Source organism: Lampris incognitus, chromosome 2, assembly GCF_029633865.1.
Source record: "Lampris incognitus isolate fLamInc1 chromosome 2, fLamInc1.hap2, whole genome shotgun sequence".
In the NCBI taxonomy this organism is placed as follows: Eukaryota; Metazoa; Chordata; class Actinopteri; order Lampriformes; family Lampridae; genus Lampris; species Lampris incognitus.
In genome coordinates this window covers 26,397,471-26,417,052 of record NC_079212.1, presented here as the reverse complement: position 1 = coordinate 26,417,052, position 19,582 = coordinate 26,397,471, and the positions used below count along the sequence as shown (strand labels likewise).

General features: G+C 41.6%; 2 protein-coding genes across 2 annotated transcripts in view; both read right to left on the bottom strand.

Annotated features, from left to right (window-relative positions):
* The window catches only part of slc16a4 (solute carrier family 16 member 4), a 32,513-nt gene extending 19,332 nt beyond the window's left edge, over window positions 1-13,181 (bottom strand). Inside the window, exons 1-3 of the mRNA XM_056274906.1 lie at window positions 12,901-13,181; window positions 12,412-12,487; window positions 9,356-9,493 (exon numbers count right to left, since the gene is read on the bottom strand). Of these exons, the coding sequence (XP_056130881.1) occupies window positions 9,356-9,378 (23 nt within the window). The 5' untranslated portion in view covers window positions 9,379-9,493; window positions 12,412-12,487; window positions 12,901-13,181. The remainder of the gene's footprint in view (window positions 1-9,355; window positions 9,494-12,411; window positions 12,488-12,900) is intronic.
* Window positions 13,182-13,408: 227 nt separating this feature from the next.
* On the bottom strand, window positions 13,409-17,676 carry lamtor5 (late endosomal/lysosomal adaptor, MAPK and MTOR activator 5). The gene is made up of 4 exons (XM_056274601.1): window positions 17,544-17,676; window positions 17,394-17,455; window positions 15,271-15,388; window positions 13,409-14,216 (listed from the first exon to the last, which is right to left on the bottom strand). Exons 1-4 carry the CDS (start codon window positions 17,576-17,578, stop codon window positions 14,156-14,158), a joined length of 276 nt encoding a protein of 91 aa, XP_056130576.1. The 5' UTR covers window positions 17,579-17,676; the 3' UTR covers window positions 13,409-14,155.
* Window positions 17,677-19,582: the final 1,906 nt, after the last annotated feature.

Here is a 19,582-nt window from a genome sequence, read left to right as displayed (position 1 = left end):
CTTGTTGAAAAAGGCTTGGGGCGTTCCTGGGAAAGATGTCATCTTGAAGGCAGCATATGTTGCTCCAAAATCTCTATGTACTTTTCAGCATTAATAGTGCCATCACAGAAGTGTACTTTACCCTTACCAAGGGCACTGACACAGCACCATACCACGATAGACCCTGGCTTTTGGACTTGTTGCTGGTAACAATCTGGATGGTCCTTTTCTTATTTGGTCTGGAGCACACGGTATCCATTTCTTCCACACACAAAAAAGACTTGAAATACTGATTTGTCTGACCACAATACACATTTCCCCTGTGTGATGGTCCATCCCAGATGCCTCTGAGCCCAGAGAATTTGACGACGCTTCAGGACACAGTTAACATAAGACTTGCTTTTGGCAGAGTAAAGTTTTAACTGGCATTTGTGGATGTAACTATGTATTATCATGCTTGACAAAGGTTTTCCCAAGTAATACTGAGTCCATGTGGTTATATCGCTTATAGATGATTGATGGTTCTTGAGACAGTGCCATCTGAGGGATTGGAGAGCACGGATATTCAGTTTAGGCTTGCATCCTTGTCCTTTTACACATTGAAATTCCTCCAGATTCCTTGAATCTTTTAATTATGTTATGCACCATAGAGGGTGAAATGTCTAAATCCCCTCCTATCTTTCTTTGAGGAGTGTTGTTCTTAAACATTTCAAGAAATGTCTCATGCATTTATTGGCAAACTGGCGAGCCTCAGTGCATCTTTGCTCCTAAAGGACTGGGCCTTTCCTGGATGCTGCTTTTGCACCAAATCATAACAATCACCTGTTGACATCACCTGTTTCAAATCACATCATTATTTAATGATTTTACTTCATTACTAGCCCTAAACTGCCCTGTCCCAACTTTTTTTTGGAATGTGTTGCAAGCCGGAATGGCAGGAATGGATGTATATTTACAAATGAAATGAAGTTAACAAGACAAAAAAACATGAAACATCTTGTGTTCATACTGTCTGCAATGAAATACAAGTCAACGTAAATTTAGAAATCACTGCTTTCTTTTTTATTTGCAATTTCCATACCATCCCAACTTTTTCTGAGTTGGGTTTGGAGTCTACTACATTAAAAAAAAAAGGTTTTTACATTGAACCAACTTCTTTCCAAGTCAATGCTATCTCAGTGATCAATAGAACTGTCAGTCAAAATATGTGTGTGTGTGTGTGTGTGTGTGTGTGTGTGTGTGTGTGTGTGTGAGTGCGTGCACATGCATGCATACGTGCGTGCATGTGTGTGCATGCATGCGTGTGTGTGCATGTCAGTATTTCCCTGCAGCAGACAAGCAGCAGGCATCATCAGGCCAAGGATTAGTACGTGACCTCTCCATCATACGGAAGTGCTTCTGTTAGCTACACATACAGGTATCAAAAAAGGTTGACTTCGTTCATCTGGATACAACATTCATTGACAGATACAATTCATCACTCAATTAAGTGACATCTTCAGTCTAAACTGACAGCAGGTATCCCCACCCTTATAAACAATACAGTGCAGGGTAACAATAACAATAACAATGCAGGATACCTGCAGTCAGTTTAGACTGAAGAGGTCAGTTAGATGAGTGATGAAACGTATCTGTCAATAAACATTGTCTCCAGATGAACTAATTCAACCTTCTTTGATTTTCTTACCTGGATTATTGAGCATGCATCAAGGCATACATACAGGTAGTACCATGTATGGCAATGGCGTCACTTACTGATCCTTAGCAGCTTTAGCAGCAGAAAGCTCTGCTGCGCTTGAGCATCAGAAATGTTTGGGAAAATGTAGCTTGTGTGGATGCTACCGCACTGCTTGATCAACAAAACAGCTTTGCTACTGAAAAGCCATTTGATTCAGAAAACAGCGATGCTACCACCACGCTAATGAGAAATGTAGTTAAACTGCCCACACTGACTCTAAACTTGTGACCGGGTCAACACAGTTTAAGCTTGACACTTTGCAGTTGCACAGCGACAGTAAGAAACAAAACCTGCAGGGACCGATGCAAGACCCGAAACATTGAGCCCCTCCCGAATACTTTTCATCAGTTAGATGATCGCTTTTTTAATTATGTAAGCAACTGCTCAAGGCAGAGTAACTTAATTGTTCAAATTAAAATATTTTGCAAATATCAAGTCTCGAGTCACTGTCAATATTTACATCAATGCAAAACTGGGGTATGCACATTAAGATGACTATTCATCATCATGCAAGGTCATTGATTAATACCATCTCATCCCCAGTCGCTTCTCTGGGGTCAGGTCACGGTGGCAGCAAGCTAAGTAGGACACTCCAGACATCCTGCTTCCCAGCAACACCCTCCAGCTCCTCCTGGGGGATCCCAAAGAGTTCCCAGGCCAGACTGGACATGTAGTCCCTCCAGCAAGTTCTTGTCTACCCTGAGGTCTCCTCCCAGTTGGATGTGCCTGGAAAACCTCCAAAGGAAGGTGCCCAGGGGGCTTCCTATCAGATGCCCAAACCACGTCAACTGGCTCCTTTCAATGCAAAGGAGCAGCGGCTCTACTCTGAGCTCCCTCTGGATGTCCAAGCTCCACACCCTATCGCTAAGGCTGAGCCCAGACACCCTATGGAGGAAACTTATTTCAGCTGCTTGCATCTGTGATTTCACCCTTTCGGTCACTACCCAAAGCATGACCATAGGTGAGAGTTGGAATGAAGATTGACTGGCAAATTGAGAGCTTTGCCTTCTGGCTCAGCTCCCTCTTCACCACAACGGTCCAGTACAACGTCCGCATTACTGCTGATGCTGCACCAATCTGCCTGTCAATCTCCCGCTACATCCTACCCTCACTCATGAACAAGACATCGAGATACTTGAAATCCTTCACTTGAGGCAACAACTAATCTCCAACCCGAGGGAGCAATCCACCATTTTCCAGTAGAGAGCCATGGCCTCAGACTTGGAGGTGCTGACTCTCATCCCAGCCATTTCACACTCAGCTGCAAACCACCCCAGTGCACGCTGGAGGTCGCATTCTGATGAAGCCAACAAAACCACATCATCTGCAAAGAGCAGAGATGCCATTCTGAGGTTCCCAAAACGAACACACTCCTCACCTTGGCTGCGCCTTGAGATCCTGTCCATGAATATCACAAACAGAATCTGAGACAAGGGACAACATTGGTGGAGTCCGACACCCAGCTCTCACTTTGATTATACAAGGAGCGGATGACTTGTTGCAACTGCCCTGGTACCCCATACTCCTGCAGTACCCCCCACAGAGGGCCCCGGGATACACGGTCGTAAGCCTTGTCCAAGTCCACAAAACACATGTAGACTAGCTGGTCAAACTCCCATACCTCCCTCAGCACTTCCGCAAGGGTAAAGAGTTGGTTTGTTGCTCCATGGCCAGGACAGAATCCTCTTTGTTCCACCTGGATCCGAGGTTCAACAATCGGTTGAAGCCTCCTTTCCAGCACCTAGAGTAGACTTTCCCAGGGAAGCTGAGCAGTGTGATGCCCCGATAATTGGAGCACACCCTCCAGTCCCCTTTTTTAAACATGGGAACCACAACCCCAGTCTGCCACTCCACAGGTACTGTCCCTGATCTCCATGCGACACTGAAGAGGTGTGTCAGCCAAGACAGCCCAACAATGTCCAGAACCCTCAGCATCTCAGGGCGAATCTCATCCACACTTGGCACCTTGCCATTGGGGAGCTTCTTAACTACCTGAGAGACCTCTGCCAGGGATATGAGTGGGGCTTCCTCTGAGTCTTCAGACTCTACCTCCTCCACTGAGGACATGTTAGCTGGGTTTAGAAGCTCCTCAAAGTGTTCTTTCCACTGCCTGACAACATCCCCAGTCCAGGTCAGCAGTTCCCCTCCCCGGCTGAACACAGCCTGAGTCACGCCCTGATTCCCCTTCCTGAGTTGGTGGATGGTTTGCCAGAACTTCCTTGAGGCCAACCAAAAGTCATCCTCCATAGCCTCACCAAACTCCTCCCACAGCTGAGTTTTTGCTTCCACGACCGCTGAAGTCGCAGGCCTTCTGGCTTCCTGGTACCTGTCTGCTGTTTCAGGAGACCCCTGGGCCAACCAAGCCCAAAAGGCCTCCTTCTTCAGCCTGACAGCCTCCCTCACCGCCAGTGTCCACCAGCGGGTTCTTAGGTTGCCACCTCGACAGGCACCGATGACCTTATGATCACAGCTCCTACCTGCTGCATCTGCAATAGAGGCTTTGAACATGACCCACTCAGACTTCATGTCCCCAGCCTTCCTCAGGATACATGAGAACTTCTTCTGGCGGTGGGAGTTGAAGACCTCACGGACAGGGGCCTCCGTCAGACATTCCCAGTTCACCCTCACGACAAACGTGTAGTGAAGGTGATTAATATCATGCTGTACAAAAAGAAAGGTGAAAGGTTTGAACAAATCATGGGCTGGTGCGACCAACTGAGAAAGTTAGCAGCACCAGGGCTACCAGTGGAAACGTTAGTCTGGAACCCTGTTTCACATAGGTCCAGCTAAGGCAAGGCAAAGCAAGACAAGGCAAGGCAAGCCAAGACAAGGCAAAGTAAGGCAATTTTATTTGTACAGCACATTTCATACACTAGGGCAATTCAAAGTGCTATACAGAGTGACAACATTACAAAGGTAAAAGGTATACAATTTTTACAATTAAAAATTTTAAAAAGTGCAAAAGTACCAACAAAAAAATACAAAGGATAAAAGACTTAAAACTAAACTAGTTAAGCTAAAGGCTATTTAGCTAAAAGATGTTACAGATTATGGTAAGCAGTACAAAATAGGAACGTTTATAACTTTGATTTAAAAGTGGGTCAGAGCTTGCCTGATATCATCTGTGAGGTTATTCCAGGTCTGTGTAGCATGATAAAAAAACGCTGCCTCACCATGTTTTGTGGTGAGGCAGCGTTTTTTTTTGGGGACAGCCAATAGGCCATCTCTTGGGACAGCCAATAGGCCATCCCCAGATGACCTAAGGGTCCTAGAAGGTTCATATGACACAAGCAAGTCAGAGATATATTTGGACCCAGAGCCACAAAGTGATTTATAGACCAACAGCAGTATTTTGAAATCAATTCTCTAAGTTACTGGTAACCAGTGTAAGGATTTTAGCAGAATATATATATATATATATATATATATATATATATATATATATATATATATATATATATATATATATATAGCGTTTTTTTTCCGAAACTGTCAGTGGTGTTGAGTGCTCGCCTAATGAGGAGTGGAATATCAACACAGATACAGGAAAAAAGATTTTAATGCATAGCAGTACAGGCCTGTTTCGTGCGTCTCGCACTCATCAGCTGTGAGATGCATGAAACGGGCCTGTACTGCTATGCATTAAAATATTTTTTCCTGTATCTGTGTTGATATATATATATATATATATATATACACATCAATACAGATGCAAGAATTTTTTTTAATACTTTAACAAATATAAGTTTTTTCCCGGAAACTGTCAATGGTGTTGATAAAAGTGCTCAACAAATGAGGAGTGGAATATCAATATACATGTGTGTGTATATACATATAACTTTGTTGAAAGAAACACTCAACGGTAGGGGAAGTGCTCAACAAATAAAGAGCAAAATAATCCAGGTAGTCAAGTAAATTCTCTATGAGACAGTACAAGCCTCTTTCATGCCATAAGCAATCATCAGCTGTCAATTCAACCACACATCACTAGAAGAAGCAGATGAGGAGGCACAGTGTTCCTACAACATGTTTGGGGTGGAAACGGGTGAGGAACCACCCGAGCCCTATTATGCCACAGTCAATGTGAGGGGACGGGACATTAAGTTGAGGTTGATTCAAGGGCTACGGCATCAGTCATTAGTGAGGAGACCTACAGCAGGAAATGTGGGTATAATCTGCCTCCCATCAGGCCATCAAAGCTCAAACTCAGGACTTATACGGGGGGCAGCCAATACCACATTTATGTATATATACACACACACACAGATAGATAGATAGATAGATAGATAGATAGATAGATAGATAGATAGATAGATAGATAGATAGATAGATAGATAGATAGATAGATAGATAGATAGATAGATAGATAGATAGATAGATAGATAGATAGATAGATAGATAGATAGAGATATATAATCCAGTGAGTCAAGTAAATTCTTTATGAGACAGTCAAGCCTGTTTCATGCCATAAGCAATCATCAGCTGTCAGTCTGATTAACAGCTGATGATCACAGGCTTGTACTGTCTCATAAAGAATTTACTTGACTCACTGGATTATTTTGCTCCTTATTAGTTGAGCACTTTCCTTACCATTGAGTGTTTCTTTTAATAAAGTTTATACATATATGTGTGTGTGTGTGTGTGTGTGTGTATATATCATCAGCTGTCAATTGTCAATTGACAGCTGATGATTGCTTATGGCATGAAACAGGCTTGACTGTCTCATAAAGAATTTACTTGACTCACTGGATTATATATATATATATATATATATATATATATATATATATATATATATATACACATATATACATATATACACATATATACATACACTCTGCATAGAATGAAATATGCATATGTATATATAATATGCATAGAAATATATATATATATATATTATTCTATGTAAATTTCTTTTTATCTTTTATGTGTTCTCATGTGAAGTGCATTATTACTTTGCATTTCAATGTCTGAAATGAGCAGTGTTAATAAAGCTTGATTGATTGATTGCTCATTTGTGTCCTTTCACCTAAGTGCCTGAACTTTGTCACAGCTCTCTATTGTGCCTCTATAAACTTGCCAGTTGTCTGTTGTTCTGTGCTATAGACCATGTCCTTCATCTCAATCTGACTTAGACATCTATAAGAAGCCAGTACCAAATTAAGCAGAGACCATGGAGCGGATTAAAAGGGGTATGAATCGGGCCAGTGTACTGCAGGGAAGGCATTTCCTCCCATGTGCTGTTCACAAGTTGTCCCCAGAATGTGTTTGAGTGCATATTTGTGAATGTGTGGTGGGTCTGAGGGTTTTGGTAAAGGGGGGCTGGAGATCAGCACCTTGCAGTGAAGTATTAGCACCACATTATTGCAAACCTTCACCTAAGCATTCTCTTGCCCCCTGCCCCCCGTCTCTCTCTCTCTCTCTCTCTCTCTCTCTCTCTCTCTCTCTCTCTCTCTCTCTCTCTCTCTCTCTCTCTCTCTCTCTCTCTCTCTCTCTCTCTCTCTCTCTCTCTCTCTCTCTCTCTCTCTCTCTCTCTCGCTCTCTCTCTCTCTCTCTCTTCTTCACATTCATTTTTTTTGGACTCACGTGAGGGTTGGACTCAGATAATGAGCCTATTTGGCAAATCCCTAATTCTTTCCAAAATACATATCCTTATTTGACCTACATACAACCTTCAGTGGTATGACACACCGATAAGAATACATAGAAGAAGAAAAAGAATTTCCCTTAAGCAAAAGCACCCTATATACCTCTGAGGATACCTTTCAAATGTGCACTCCTTCCTCCAGTTTGAAAGCAAGATTTATGAGACAACTTTGACAAAGGCAGCACACACCTAATTGAAAACAGAAGTGGATTTCAGAGAATAAACAACTGCCCTGAACCGGCGTCCCAAATACTTCAATGTATGCTTGTTATAAAAACAAGGCTGCAATTTTCTCCACCTTGTAGCTTGCAAAACCAGCAAACAAACAAAACCGTTTTGTGAGGTGACATGACAAAGGATGTGTCATGCCACTTGACATGGTTTGCTGTACAAGTTATGCTGTTGTTAAGCTCAAAAAATATCACATGTATACTGTTATTGTGTCTTAGATGGCGGCAAGAGCCATTTTAGCACTAATGAGTGTAAATATTATGAGTTTGATGGTGGCAATTGGCAATAACGTGAAATCAGCTCAAAGATTGGAAGATTCGGTAAATTGCCTTCTGAAAGAATTTGTTCAAGTAACACAATAGACTAAATGCCCCATCCAAAGCTATATACTTATGTCAGCTAAACACATTTGGGCCATTATTTCACAAGACGACATTCGATACCACATAACACTAGACAGTACTGCAAGTTCAGTGAGATACTCAGGTGCAGGTTGCCTATGTCAGCATCAGTGAACCAATAGCTCAATGGCAATGTTGATAATACAGCCTACAACCAGAGAGAGGGGGAGCTGGGGTGGGGGGAGGGGCTAGAGAAAGGGGAGGCTAGAGAAAGAGAGAGAGGGGGCTTGAGAGAGAGGGGGGAGGGTAGAGAGAGAGAACGCGAGAGAGAGGGCGCTAGAGAGAGAGAGGAGGCTAGAGAGAGAGAGGGCAGGCTAGAGGGGGGGGGGGCTAGAGAGAGAGAGAGGAGGTAAGCCTGTAGGACAGCCTAGTCTCCTTTAGTTTGGATCAAGTCAAGGGTATTGGTAAAGCCCACAGTTATATCCTCAGAGGGTTTTACATTCACCTCACATTGTCTAAAACAAGGTAAATATAGTAACCAACAACATATGGCACCCCCTATCCTTAAACCCTCGAGACGGATGACCGATTGTTTCACAGGGGCCTGGGAATCTTTCTGTCTTATATTTCAAATGAGTCAAATTCTTCTAAGGCATATAACTTAAACATATTTCAGAGTTGTAACATGGTGGTGTTCTCCTTCATAGCAATAGGTCTCCTGAAAAACCCACTGAAGAGTAAAGATCAGGGTGAAACTTTACTATGTATTGTTTGCTCTCTGTGGTTAGCATTTCCTGCTTCCCTTTCATCACACAAATAAATGCCTGTATGCACTCACTCACTCACACACACACACACACACACACACACACACACACACACACACACACACACACACACACACACACACACACACACACACACACACACACACTCACTCTAAATTCAGGGTTCTGTGTTACCGGACAATGGAGATCAGGGTTAGTGTGTTATGAATTTAGTCAGCAAAAACGTCATGTTATGTTTCTTACATACAATTCAATCTCACTGTCTATGATCATAAATAAAAAAATGGTCTATCAATATACCACTATTCCCACAGGCAATGGGATCAGAGTGTATCTCTAGTAGGGGCAGTAATTGGCATGTGTGACATGTCTGCAGACAACAGTCATTGGACATGTAAGCATTCAGGAATGCACACTTTACAGCAAAGAGGCGCAATGTTGGTGTGGCAGATTTATTACAAAAAATGTAAATAAAATTATATTGACACAGAGATGTCAAGATGTCTGCTACTTATGACTTCCACTGAAACGAAGGCATATTATTCAGTTTTTCTCTCATAAAACATATCCAAGTGCGCACTTACTCTTTTAAGGACATCAAAAGTCACCAGCACAAATTTCTACTTACCTGTTATGCTCTTTTGGTAGCATTGCTGATGGCTCTGGAGATGGAAGGAAAATTTCAAATGTCCTATTTCCTGATTGCCATCCTCGAGTGTGTTGACTGGGACATGAATCTATGGCTGCCTCGAGGTTAGCCTTACACCTGTAACAAGAAGTGAACAATGATTACCAACTGCAAAGTGAGCATTGGAATATCAAATCTAAAACATAAAAAAAACACTGCGGCTGCATGCATGCTCAAACATTAACCCCTGAAACCTGGGCTGCAGAGAAATTAATGCATTTTAACATAAGATATAACACAAGACAACACATGATAAGATAAGATAAGATAAGATAAGATAAGATAAGATAAGATAAGATAAGATAAGATAAGATAAGATAAGATAAGATAAGATAAGATAAGATAAGATAAGATAAGATAAGATAAGATAAGATAAGATAAGATAAGATAAGATAAGATAAGATAAACTTTATTGATCCCCACCGGGGCAAATTCACATGTTACAGCAGCTCACGGAAAATAGTGGAAAAGATTAAGTGATTGATAAATGATAAATGATAAATGATAAAAAATATATAAACTATATATACTATATGCACCTTTGACATTATACAAATATGACCCTGCAATGGTAATACACACATGGTGTGCAGCATTATATTAAAAAATATTGCACTGCAAAATAATAGCATTCTACTTAAATTCTCCACTGTAAATTGGGCTAATTGCACAATGACAGTATTACTGCACAGGAGAATTGCACATATAAATGGAAAAAAGTCGTAATGCACAATGGTGGAACATAAGATGCATATGCTTATAAATAACCGACAAAGTGATATGCGAATAAATAAGATATATACCCAGAGATAAAAAAAATTGCTATTTTCATATTATTGCTGATGTATTGGTACAGTGTGTACATAAACTGACTGAGCTCATAAATGACTGTTTTTTTATTCTTATCTGTGAGCTGTGAGGGGCCCGTAATCGTAGTCATTTGACTCTCACTCAAGAGAGCTCTCTGTAATTACTTGGAGAGGTAAACACACAAGTTTTGACTCCATCCAGTCTTCAGTTTAAATGTGAAGTGACACATTGACGAAGAGGGAAGGCCATCTCCTTTATTTGTGGGTGTTTACAGGTATATTGGATGAACAGGTTGGAGAACTAACACCATCGTTTGCACACAGTCTCTGAATTTCAGAGTGTCAAAAGGTGCTTTGACAGATTAAGGGGCAGATAAGATATATTTAATAGTGTAGTCCTTTTAATGTGCAATTAAAATTCATTGTGGTTCAAGGACGTTCCAGCTGGATGTCAGAAACCCACAAACTGCACAATGCTCTTGATATCTTTAGGTTTTAGTTTTTGCAGATTTTGGGGGTGGGAGCATGTTTTCAAAAAATTTAGCTGCTGCTAAGTGGGTCTCTAAAGAGGACACGGATTACATGGTCAGGGTTAACGGGCTCCTCTGACTGAGCTCCAGCATCCTACCAGTGCGGTCTGAAGCAGAGACCAGAGCCAATATGTCATGCAGTTTGCCGGTGTTAAAACACATCTGGAGCTCACCCATTTGCAGTAAGAAAATACCCTCGTTTGGCCGTGTCCTATAAACTCCCATTTGCTAGTCAGCAACTCAATATTAAAACGTTTTCGACTACGTCCACCTCTGTGAATGATTTGTCAATAAGAGCCGATAAATCCTCTAAAAGCAAACAAATAACACGAGTAAGTGTAAGGTAATAGTTGGCAATTTTAGTCTGATGCTTCAATAGTTCCCGTTTAAACACAGTTTGCAAAATTAGCAATAAGATGGAAACGGCTTGAACGGTGACATCGCACTCCCACACCCCTCTAGCCTTCACTGGGACACCAGTATGTATGGCATGGTGACCAGTATGGCGTTTGGTAAAATAATACATCCCAGTCAGTTTTGACATTTAATTTTGACATTTGACATTTAATGTGTCCTATAAAAATGGGTGTTCCCTGAAACCATCATGCTAACCCAGGGCAATAGTGTATATGCATGGTGAAGAGTACACACATATAAAGTAAGTAATTTCACTCATTTTCACACTGCTTTGGTGTCTGTTCCGAACTCAACATTTTTAGCATGAAACCTACTAAATAATACAGGGACAAGCAACCTTGCACACCAATGACAACATACTTTACCGAAGGGGTATGTAGTTACCACTCAATGCCGGTGTATTTTTTAATGGAGATTTTTTTTTCTAAATAACTTGGACCATTTAAGAGGTACACGGTTTTTAATCCCCTGCATATGTTTTTAACACTGACTCACGTCTTCTCTGCACAGATCTCCGACTCCAAGCCGATCTGCTCTTGGCCTCGAATTTATCATGAAAGGCCAACAGGAAATTTGATAGTCTGATATATTTTTCCTCGCAAAGTTCTTAGCGAGTTGTTGTTGTGTTATTGTGAAGCGGTTATAGTACTCTGGCACAATTTCAAAGTAGTAGCCAGGTACTATCCCAGTAGTATCTGGAGGATAACATTATGAGTCATTAAGGTCAGAAAGACAGTTTTACTGCCTACTCCACATCTCAACGTGTTCACTGCTCTCATGTGCAAATGTGCAAAAACAAACGTTAAAAGGAGGGAGACACCTGAAAAACATGGGAAGAAGCTGCAGGACTATCCCCCAGCCGGACAAGTAGTGTCTGACACAAGCACACAATCCCTAATTGTAATTAACATCTGCCTATTTTCTGACTGTCTATTTGCAAGTGGCCAGCCGCATACTTCAAGCAGCCTTTGGCTGAGGCAAATATGGACAACAGGAAAATCAGCTTGAATATCCATTGCTTTAAAACCCATGGGGGTATAGACCTTGGCCATTCATACTCTCGAATCGGCATGGCCACTGAGAAAAAAAGGAATAATAGCTCACATTAGTCATGAGGAATTGTGAGATTAGGTTGTAAAGTACGTGGTATTTAGTTGGAAGCTTGGCTTAGTCTGTTATCCCTGAGCAGAGAATGGAGCCAGCATGCACCAGAGTAATGTGAAGAGAGGAGGGTTCCTACTGTGTAAAGCTGTGGCCCAGTGGCTATCTTCAGTCCACAGGCATGCGACATCGTTGCCCCTCACTCAACACGGCTGCTGGGGGACAGAAAATGCAAGAAACCGCTCAGGTCACAGAGAGGCGAGCAGTCAAGAGAAAGGCAAATCAGCGCTCGCTGTGAATGTTGAATGGCTGCCACCTGAAAGATGGAGCACAACGTTGCAAGTTTTACACTAGTGTAAAACTTTATAAGTTCTCACGTTGCTTCATCACGTCACAAATACAACGACCGTGTAGCTTACTATGAACATAGTGGGGGGGGGGGCAATTCCGTTCACAAAAAAAGAGTAAATCATCCATAAATATGAATCCCATAAAAAATAATCTTGATTTTTTTGTCCTTTCTCCCATCAGACACATTTATACGACTCAGAACAAGCACATTTTCAGAGCTGAAGAAACCATGCCGGCTGCTCCTTAATTGGCGTAAGAACAAATGAATAGTACGTACCTGAAACGCGGCAGCGCCGTCGGCTCGCTTTCGCTGCGAATTCAATTAGTGGTTCTGAAAACAGGTACTGGGATGTTTTTAACTGTGCAGGGGTTGGTGGGGGTGGGGGTGGAGGGTGGAGAGGGGGGGGGGCGGTTGTGTCCTAAAAAGGTACGCTCGTCATCCTTTTAATAGTAGGCGCAGATGTCACTTTTAAGATGCATGGCTTAGAAATACTTATTGTCAGGTCCCCTTTTTCTCTTCGCTCCCTCGCCTCCTCTCCGGGATGCTCGTGCATAACTTCCCCACTACGGGCAAATTCCAGTGAATCGCGTCTCGGCCGCAGCGAGCGCAGCTTTCACAAGGCGGAGCACGTGACTGAGACGTAGCAGAGCCCTCGTCCAGTGGCGGAGAGAGAAAACACCAAACACACAAAAAACCTGCGACCAAAACATCAACATCAACAACACAGTGTATAAGCTTATCACCCAAGATTACCACACCATGACCCATTGACCCATGACTTTTTTTTAATTTCTTTATTTCTCGTATTCAATGATCAAATCATCACAAAAAGATATAGCACAGCTGTATACCGGCAAATCAAGGCTATAATATAAGTTTTTTTTTTTACTGCAACACGTTCACTGAAAATCAAATGAACTAGATAAATGGCAACTGGTGGGTGCTTTAAAAGTGTCATTACCAGTTAACCGGTGGATGTTTCCAAAAGAGGAAATACTCTTTAACCAGGCATGTTGAGCAGAGGACAAAATAACAAATGCTTAACACGAAAGAGGGCATCTTAACACCAAGCCAAGTTAAAAGTTTATCAGGGAAGGTTAGATTGTAGCCGTCTATCTTGCACCATTGAATATAGCATGAACAGGCTACAACAGTAAGTAAGAGAAAAAAAATGTTAAAGGGAAAAAAATGACAGCACTGCAGAAAAGGATGGAAGCAACTTATACAAAGTTATATTTAGTAAATTCCATTCATATTTCAGTCAAATCGTGTTATATTTATGAGGCGAAAAATCAGCCGAGATTTAGATCACACTCGGTAAGAGAGAGAGACAGTATTTATGCAGAGAATCACTAGTCCTAATAGTTCAAAACACACTAAAATGTTTGGACTGGTCGCAAAAATGTGACATTTCTCGGAGGAAACACGGAAGCCAGATGTCACATCCTTCTCAAAGTGCGACAGTGTTTATGTTTGTCTGCACGTGTCTGTATAAATTACTGTACAAGAAGACACTTCAATCATGTTGCCTTCATGATGTCATCTTGTGAACAGCCATTGTGATGGTTCCGTGTGACCTTATTAAAATATTTCTGTAGGGAAAAAAAACAGAAAATAAAGTTTGTGTTATGATAGTGTTATATAAGACAGTCCAAAGCAAAAAATAAAAATAAAGCCGCATTGTACTGATAAACACCAAGTAGATGAGTACATCATAACATATTCAACATCATAAATGCTTAGCTGAAACATCATATACATTAATTGGCAGAACCATTTTTCAGTTTTTCATTCCATATCAACAGAACTTCACATATACCTCAACAAGATTCAAGATTCTTTATTTGTTACGTCTCATTATAAGTACGAGAGAGTAAAATTCTTGAGTTTCAGCTCCTCAGCACTGCAGCAAAAATAGTAACTAAACAACAACAAAACAGAATAAAAAAGCAGCAACAGTTGAGCTTTGCAGAACTGCAACAGTTTGATTGGATATTTGATAATCTCATCAACTGGGTTGAAAGCCTTTGAATCAACTGTTTACATCTTGATGAGCTATAGTCTTAAAAGTATTTAGAAAGCTGTAAATCATGACAGGTCAATTGAATAAGGGAGTGGATTTGGCACTTCATACAAATGATAAATGACTTGAATCACTGTTAAATGAGTCGTTTCTCATTACTAGAGGTAATAAGTAAATAAAACAATTTTAAGCATGTCAGGACATGTTTTCAGTAGCCACAGGGTGGCAGCACAGTCCAGCAATTACATTCATTTGAATGCAATTGCTGGAATTACATTAATTTACCTTTATAGCAGAGGTGTTCAATTATGTGCCATGGAGGTCTGTGTGTATTCAGGTTTTTGTTCAAACCCAACATTGCATCAAATGATTTCACTGATTAGTCCTCCTTTCTGGTTGTAATTGTGTTAAATCAGTAAGATCAGCAGGTGTAGTGTTTGGGTGGAAAGAAAACCTGCATACACACAGACCTCCAAGGCACACAATTGAATAGCACTGCCTTACAGGCTAACCTCGAGAGTACACTAAGAGAGTTTGGAGCCAAGAGCTCAGAGATGAACATCAATAAAGGAAAGAAAGCTGACACTTCCACCAGACAAAGCCCCTCTCCATCAGCTGCTCACCCTGAGTCTGACTCCAGGCACACGGTAGGGTTGTCTGTAGGGTCTCTGGTGAGGGCTGCTGCTTGTTTGGCCAGAACTGACACTACACCTCCATGCTCATCAGAAAGGGAGCCACGGCCTAATGTAGCATAAAGAAAACCAGCATTACAGTACAATTATGGAAAATACTTTTTAACAACAAAGACAAAATTTCTTTCGAAACGGAAACCCCCATACACCCCTAGTAGAGCTACCCATCTACTAGGGGTGAAAAGAAAATTCTATTCAGTGCAAAATGGCGACACCAAGTCACGACAATTTTTATATTTGTGAAGACGTCCTATGTAATGATTTACAGATCTCTGAATGTCTTGATTGGAATTGTTTGTTTTGATGTTTACTAAGGGAAGCACCCTCATGTTTGAGCTTCCAGAACACATGGATCTTTAACTAAATGCATTTTGTTACACATTTTTATTTGGATTACTGCAGTTGTCACATTTTATTGTAGATAAGAGGCGATAGAGCCTTTAAAAAAAACCCTAATATCAACTTACAAATATAGAATATTTGAAAAATCACAATTTGTCTTGAATTAGAACTAAATATTGTTGCAATATCAAATATGGAGGTACCTGCCGATTTCCAGTCCTACTATCTTCTTATCTATCTAGCTAGTACAATTTGTACATAGCTATACTTGTACATATCCCTGTACATAGAGCACGGATATGAACAAACTACTGGGCCAAGCATATAATCCTCCATCTCTGGATGTACAGTGTACTACTTCCATCTGTAATTGCCAATAATTAATTGTTTGTCTGGATCTGTGACTAAACAAATGTTACCTATATATGTGCATTTTATCAGTTGATAGTGAGCTGTGCACATCCACACATGCTTGACATGTTACTTTACATATTATACATATGCACATGAACTGTACATAATGCACATGAACTGCACATATTTTGTATAGGCCCAAATACAACCAATTCACTTTTGTACTTTTACACCCACTTGTTTTATGTTACTTCATCTATAACACCAAATAATACATATTTACATATATGTATGTATATAAGCTAGATCCTCTTGTAAATCTGTGAGAAATCGTGATAAATATTTATTTTTTAATATTTTCTATTCGTTTTTCAGATATGCAAACTCATGGTGGGAGAATAAGGTGACCAATACAGTGGTATACACAAAATAAGTCACTTAAAAGGTGACTATTTCACATCCCCATTTCTTGCATATGTATATCTAAAATACGTGTCTGTAAATTTCTATACATTTCTTGTCCCATTGCTGTTGATGCACCCATGCATATACACTTTAAAAGGCACATCTCTTTACAAGAATACTGCATCTTCATCTATTTATTCAAATAATGTTCTCCCAAACGGCAAAAAGTTTCACCCTCTTCAAAGTTCTCCTTTTTTACTCTGGTTTGTGTCCAAATTCCACCTCAGGCCTGTTCATGCCAAGTTTCCCTTGAAATAAAAAGATACCTCAGATGGGGACTGCCACCCGTTTCCTTGACACGTACATTAAGGTTCTGAGTATTGACAGATTATAAAATATTGGGCCCCAGGGCATAGATTATTTTATCCAAACCTCCCACCCACCTCCCCACAGGTACACTCACTCAATTAAAGCAAACATCACATTGACATAATGCACCCCTCTCAACCACACATATGATCAGTTTGAACTATCTTTAATATTAACAAAGTCATAACCTAAATAAAAAAAAAGAAAAAAAAGAAAGAAAGAAACAGTGCCAGCAAGCTGTCATTGAGACAAACGAATGAAGCCTTCACTCTGGCAAAATAACAGTGACTGTACACAGAGGCTCTGGTTTAGTTGCCCCCTGACCCCTTGGGGCTCTTGGGCCTATGTCCGGTACAAGCCCGTTCGGTAATCCAGCCACGGTTACGAGCGGAGAGAAATTGAAGTGCAATGTGACATATTTGAAATGTCTCAACTTGCTGAGCGTTACTCTAATTCTATGTGATCTTAAACAACCAACTGGACCCAAGTTGACTTCCTCCTCCCAGTGATTCAGAGAAAAATCTACATACAGGCTACAGAAAGAAGCTAAGTTTGTGTTAATGTACAAAGAAGCGGTATCTCACATCCCAGGTTGTGTCCTTGTTGATCAGTGCAGAGTACACCTACAATCGCTGAATTCTTCATGCTGCCAGAGACACCAACAGAAATACAAGAATTGTCTTTACAGTCACAGACTGAGTATACATGTAAATCGCAGTGTGCTAATGACTTACGTATCATCAAGATGCTGTTCGAGTGTCGACTCCATTATCGACAGTCGTAAATGCTGGTAAATTACAATTTTAGTAGATTGGTTGTTGTAGTTAACGGCTTCCTCGAAACCTACTCCCAGTCAGCTGACTTTATGTGTACTACGGGTGCCGATGAGGGCCAAATCCGTGAAATGCTTCTTCTTCTGCGACTTCCTCCTTCTCCAGCGTTGGTTACAGCGGTTGGCAAACCTCGAAAGGGCGTACTACCGCCACTAACTGACTTGGAGTATGAACATAAACTGTAATGAAACTACTACTACTACTTTCGGCTGCTCCCGTTAGGGGTCGCCACAGCGGATCATCCCTTTCCATTTCTTCCTGTCTTCTGCGTCTTCCTCTGTCACACCAGCCACCTGCATGTCTTCCCTCACTACATCCATAAACCTCCTCTTTGGCCTTCCTCTTCTCCTCTTCCCTGGCAGCTCCATATTCAGCATCCTTCTCCCAATATACTCAGCATCTCTCCTCCACACATGTCCAAGCCATCTCAATCTTGCCTCTCTTGCTTTGTCTCCAAACCGTCCAACCTGAGCGGTCCCTCTAATATAATCGTTCCTAATCCTGTCCTTCTTCGTTACTCCCAGTGAAAATCTTAGCATCTTCAACTCTGCCACCTCCAGCTCCGCCTCCTGTCTTTTCGTCAGTGCCACTGTCTCCAAACCATATAACATAGCTGGTCTCACAACCATCTTGTAAACTTTCCCTTTAACTCTTGCTGATACCCTTCTGTCGCAAATCACTCCTGACACTCCTCTCCACCCACTCCAACCTGCCTGCACTCTCTTTTTCACCTCTCTACTGCACTCCCCGTTACTTTGGACAGTTGACCCCAAGTATTTAAACTCAGATGTCTTTGTCACCTCCACTCCTTGCATCATGACCATTCCACTGTCCTCTCTCTCATTCACGCATAGGTATTCCGTCTTGCTCCTACTGACTTTCATTCCTCTTCTCTCCAGTGCATACCTCCACCTCTCCAGGCTCTCCTCAACCTGTACCCTACTCTCGCTACAGATCACAATGTCATCCGCGAACATCATCGTCCATGGAGACTCCTGCCTGATCTTGTCCGTCAACCTGTCCATCACCATTGCAAACAAGAAAGGGCTAAGAGCCGATCCTTGATGTAATCCCACCTCCACCTTGAACCCATCTGTCATTCCAACCGCACACCTCACCATTGTCACACTTCCCTCATACGTATCCTGCACCACTCCTACATACTTCTCTGCAACTCCTGACTTCCTCATACAATACCACACCTCCTCTCTCGGCACTCTGTCATAAGCTTTCTCTAAATCTACAAAGACACAATGCAACTCTTTCTGGCCTTCTCTATACTTCTCAATCAACATTCTCAAAGCAAACATCGCATCTGTGGTGCTCTTTCGTGGCATGAACCCATACTGCTGCTCGCTGATCGTCACCTCTCCTCTTAACCTAGCTTCTATTACTCTTTCCCAAATCTTCATGCTGTGGCTGATCAACTTTATACCTCTGTAGTTGTTACAGTTCTGCACATCTCCCTTGTTCTTGAAAATCGGTACCAGTATGCTTCTTCTCCACTCCTCTGGCATCCTCTCACTTTCCAGGATTGTGTTAAACAATCTAGTTAAAAACTCCACTGCCATCTCTCCTAAACATCTCCATGCCTCCACAGGTATGTCATCAGGACCAACTGCCTTTCCACTCTTCATCCTCTTCATAGCAGCCCTCACTTCCTCCTTGCTAATCCGCTGAACTTCCTGATTCACTATCCCTACATCATCCAACCTTCTCTCTCTCTCATTTTCTTCATTCATCAGCCCCTCAAAGTATTCCTTCCACCTTCTTAGCACACTCTCCTCGCTTGTCAGCACATTTCCATCTCCATCCTTGATCGCCCTAACTTGCTGCACATCCTTTGCAGCTTGGTCCCTCTGTCTAGCCAATCGGTACAAGTCCTTTTCTCCTTCCTTAGTGTCTAATCTGTCATACAACTCACCATAAGCCTTTTCCTT

Excerpts from the sequence above, each read along its gene's own strand:
- lamtor5 (XM_056274601.1), bottom strand. The coding sequence starts at position 17,578 with ATGGAGTCGACACTCGAACAGCATCTTGATGATAC. Across the intron at positions 17,456-17,543 it reads GAACAGCATCTTGATGATAC|CATGAAGAATTCAGCGATTG; the intron begins GTAAGTCATTAG and ends TGTCTCTGGCAG. Across the intron at positions 15,389-17,393 it reads ACAAGGACACAACCTGGGAT|GCCGTGGCTCCCTTTCTGAT; the intron begins GTGAGATACCGC and ends ATGCTACATTAG.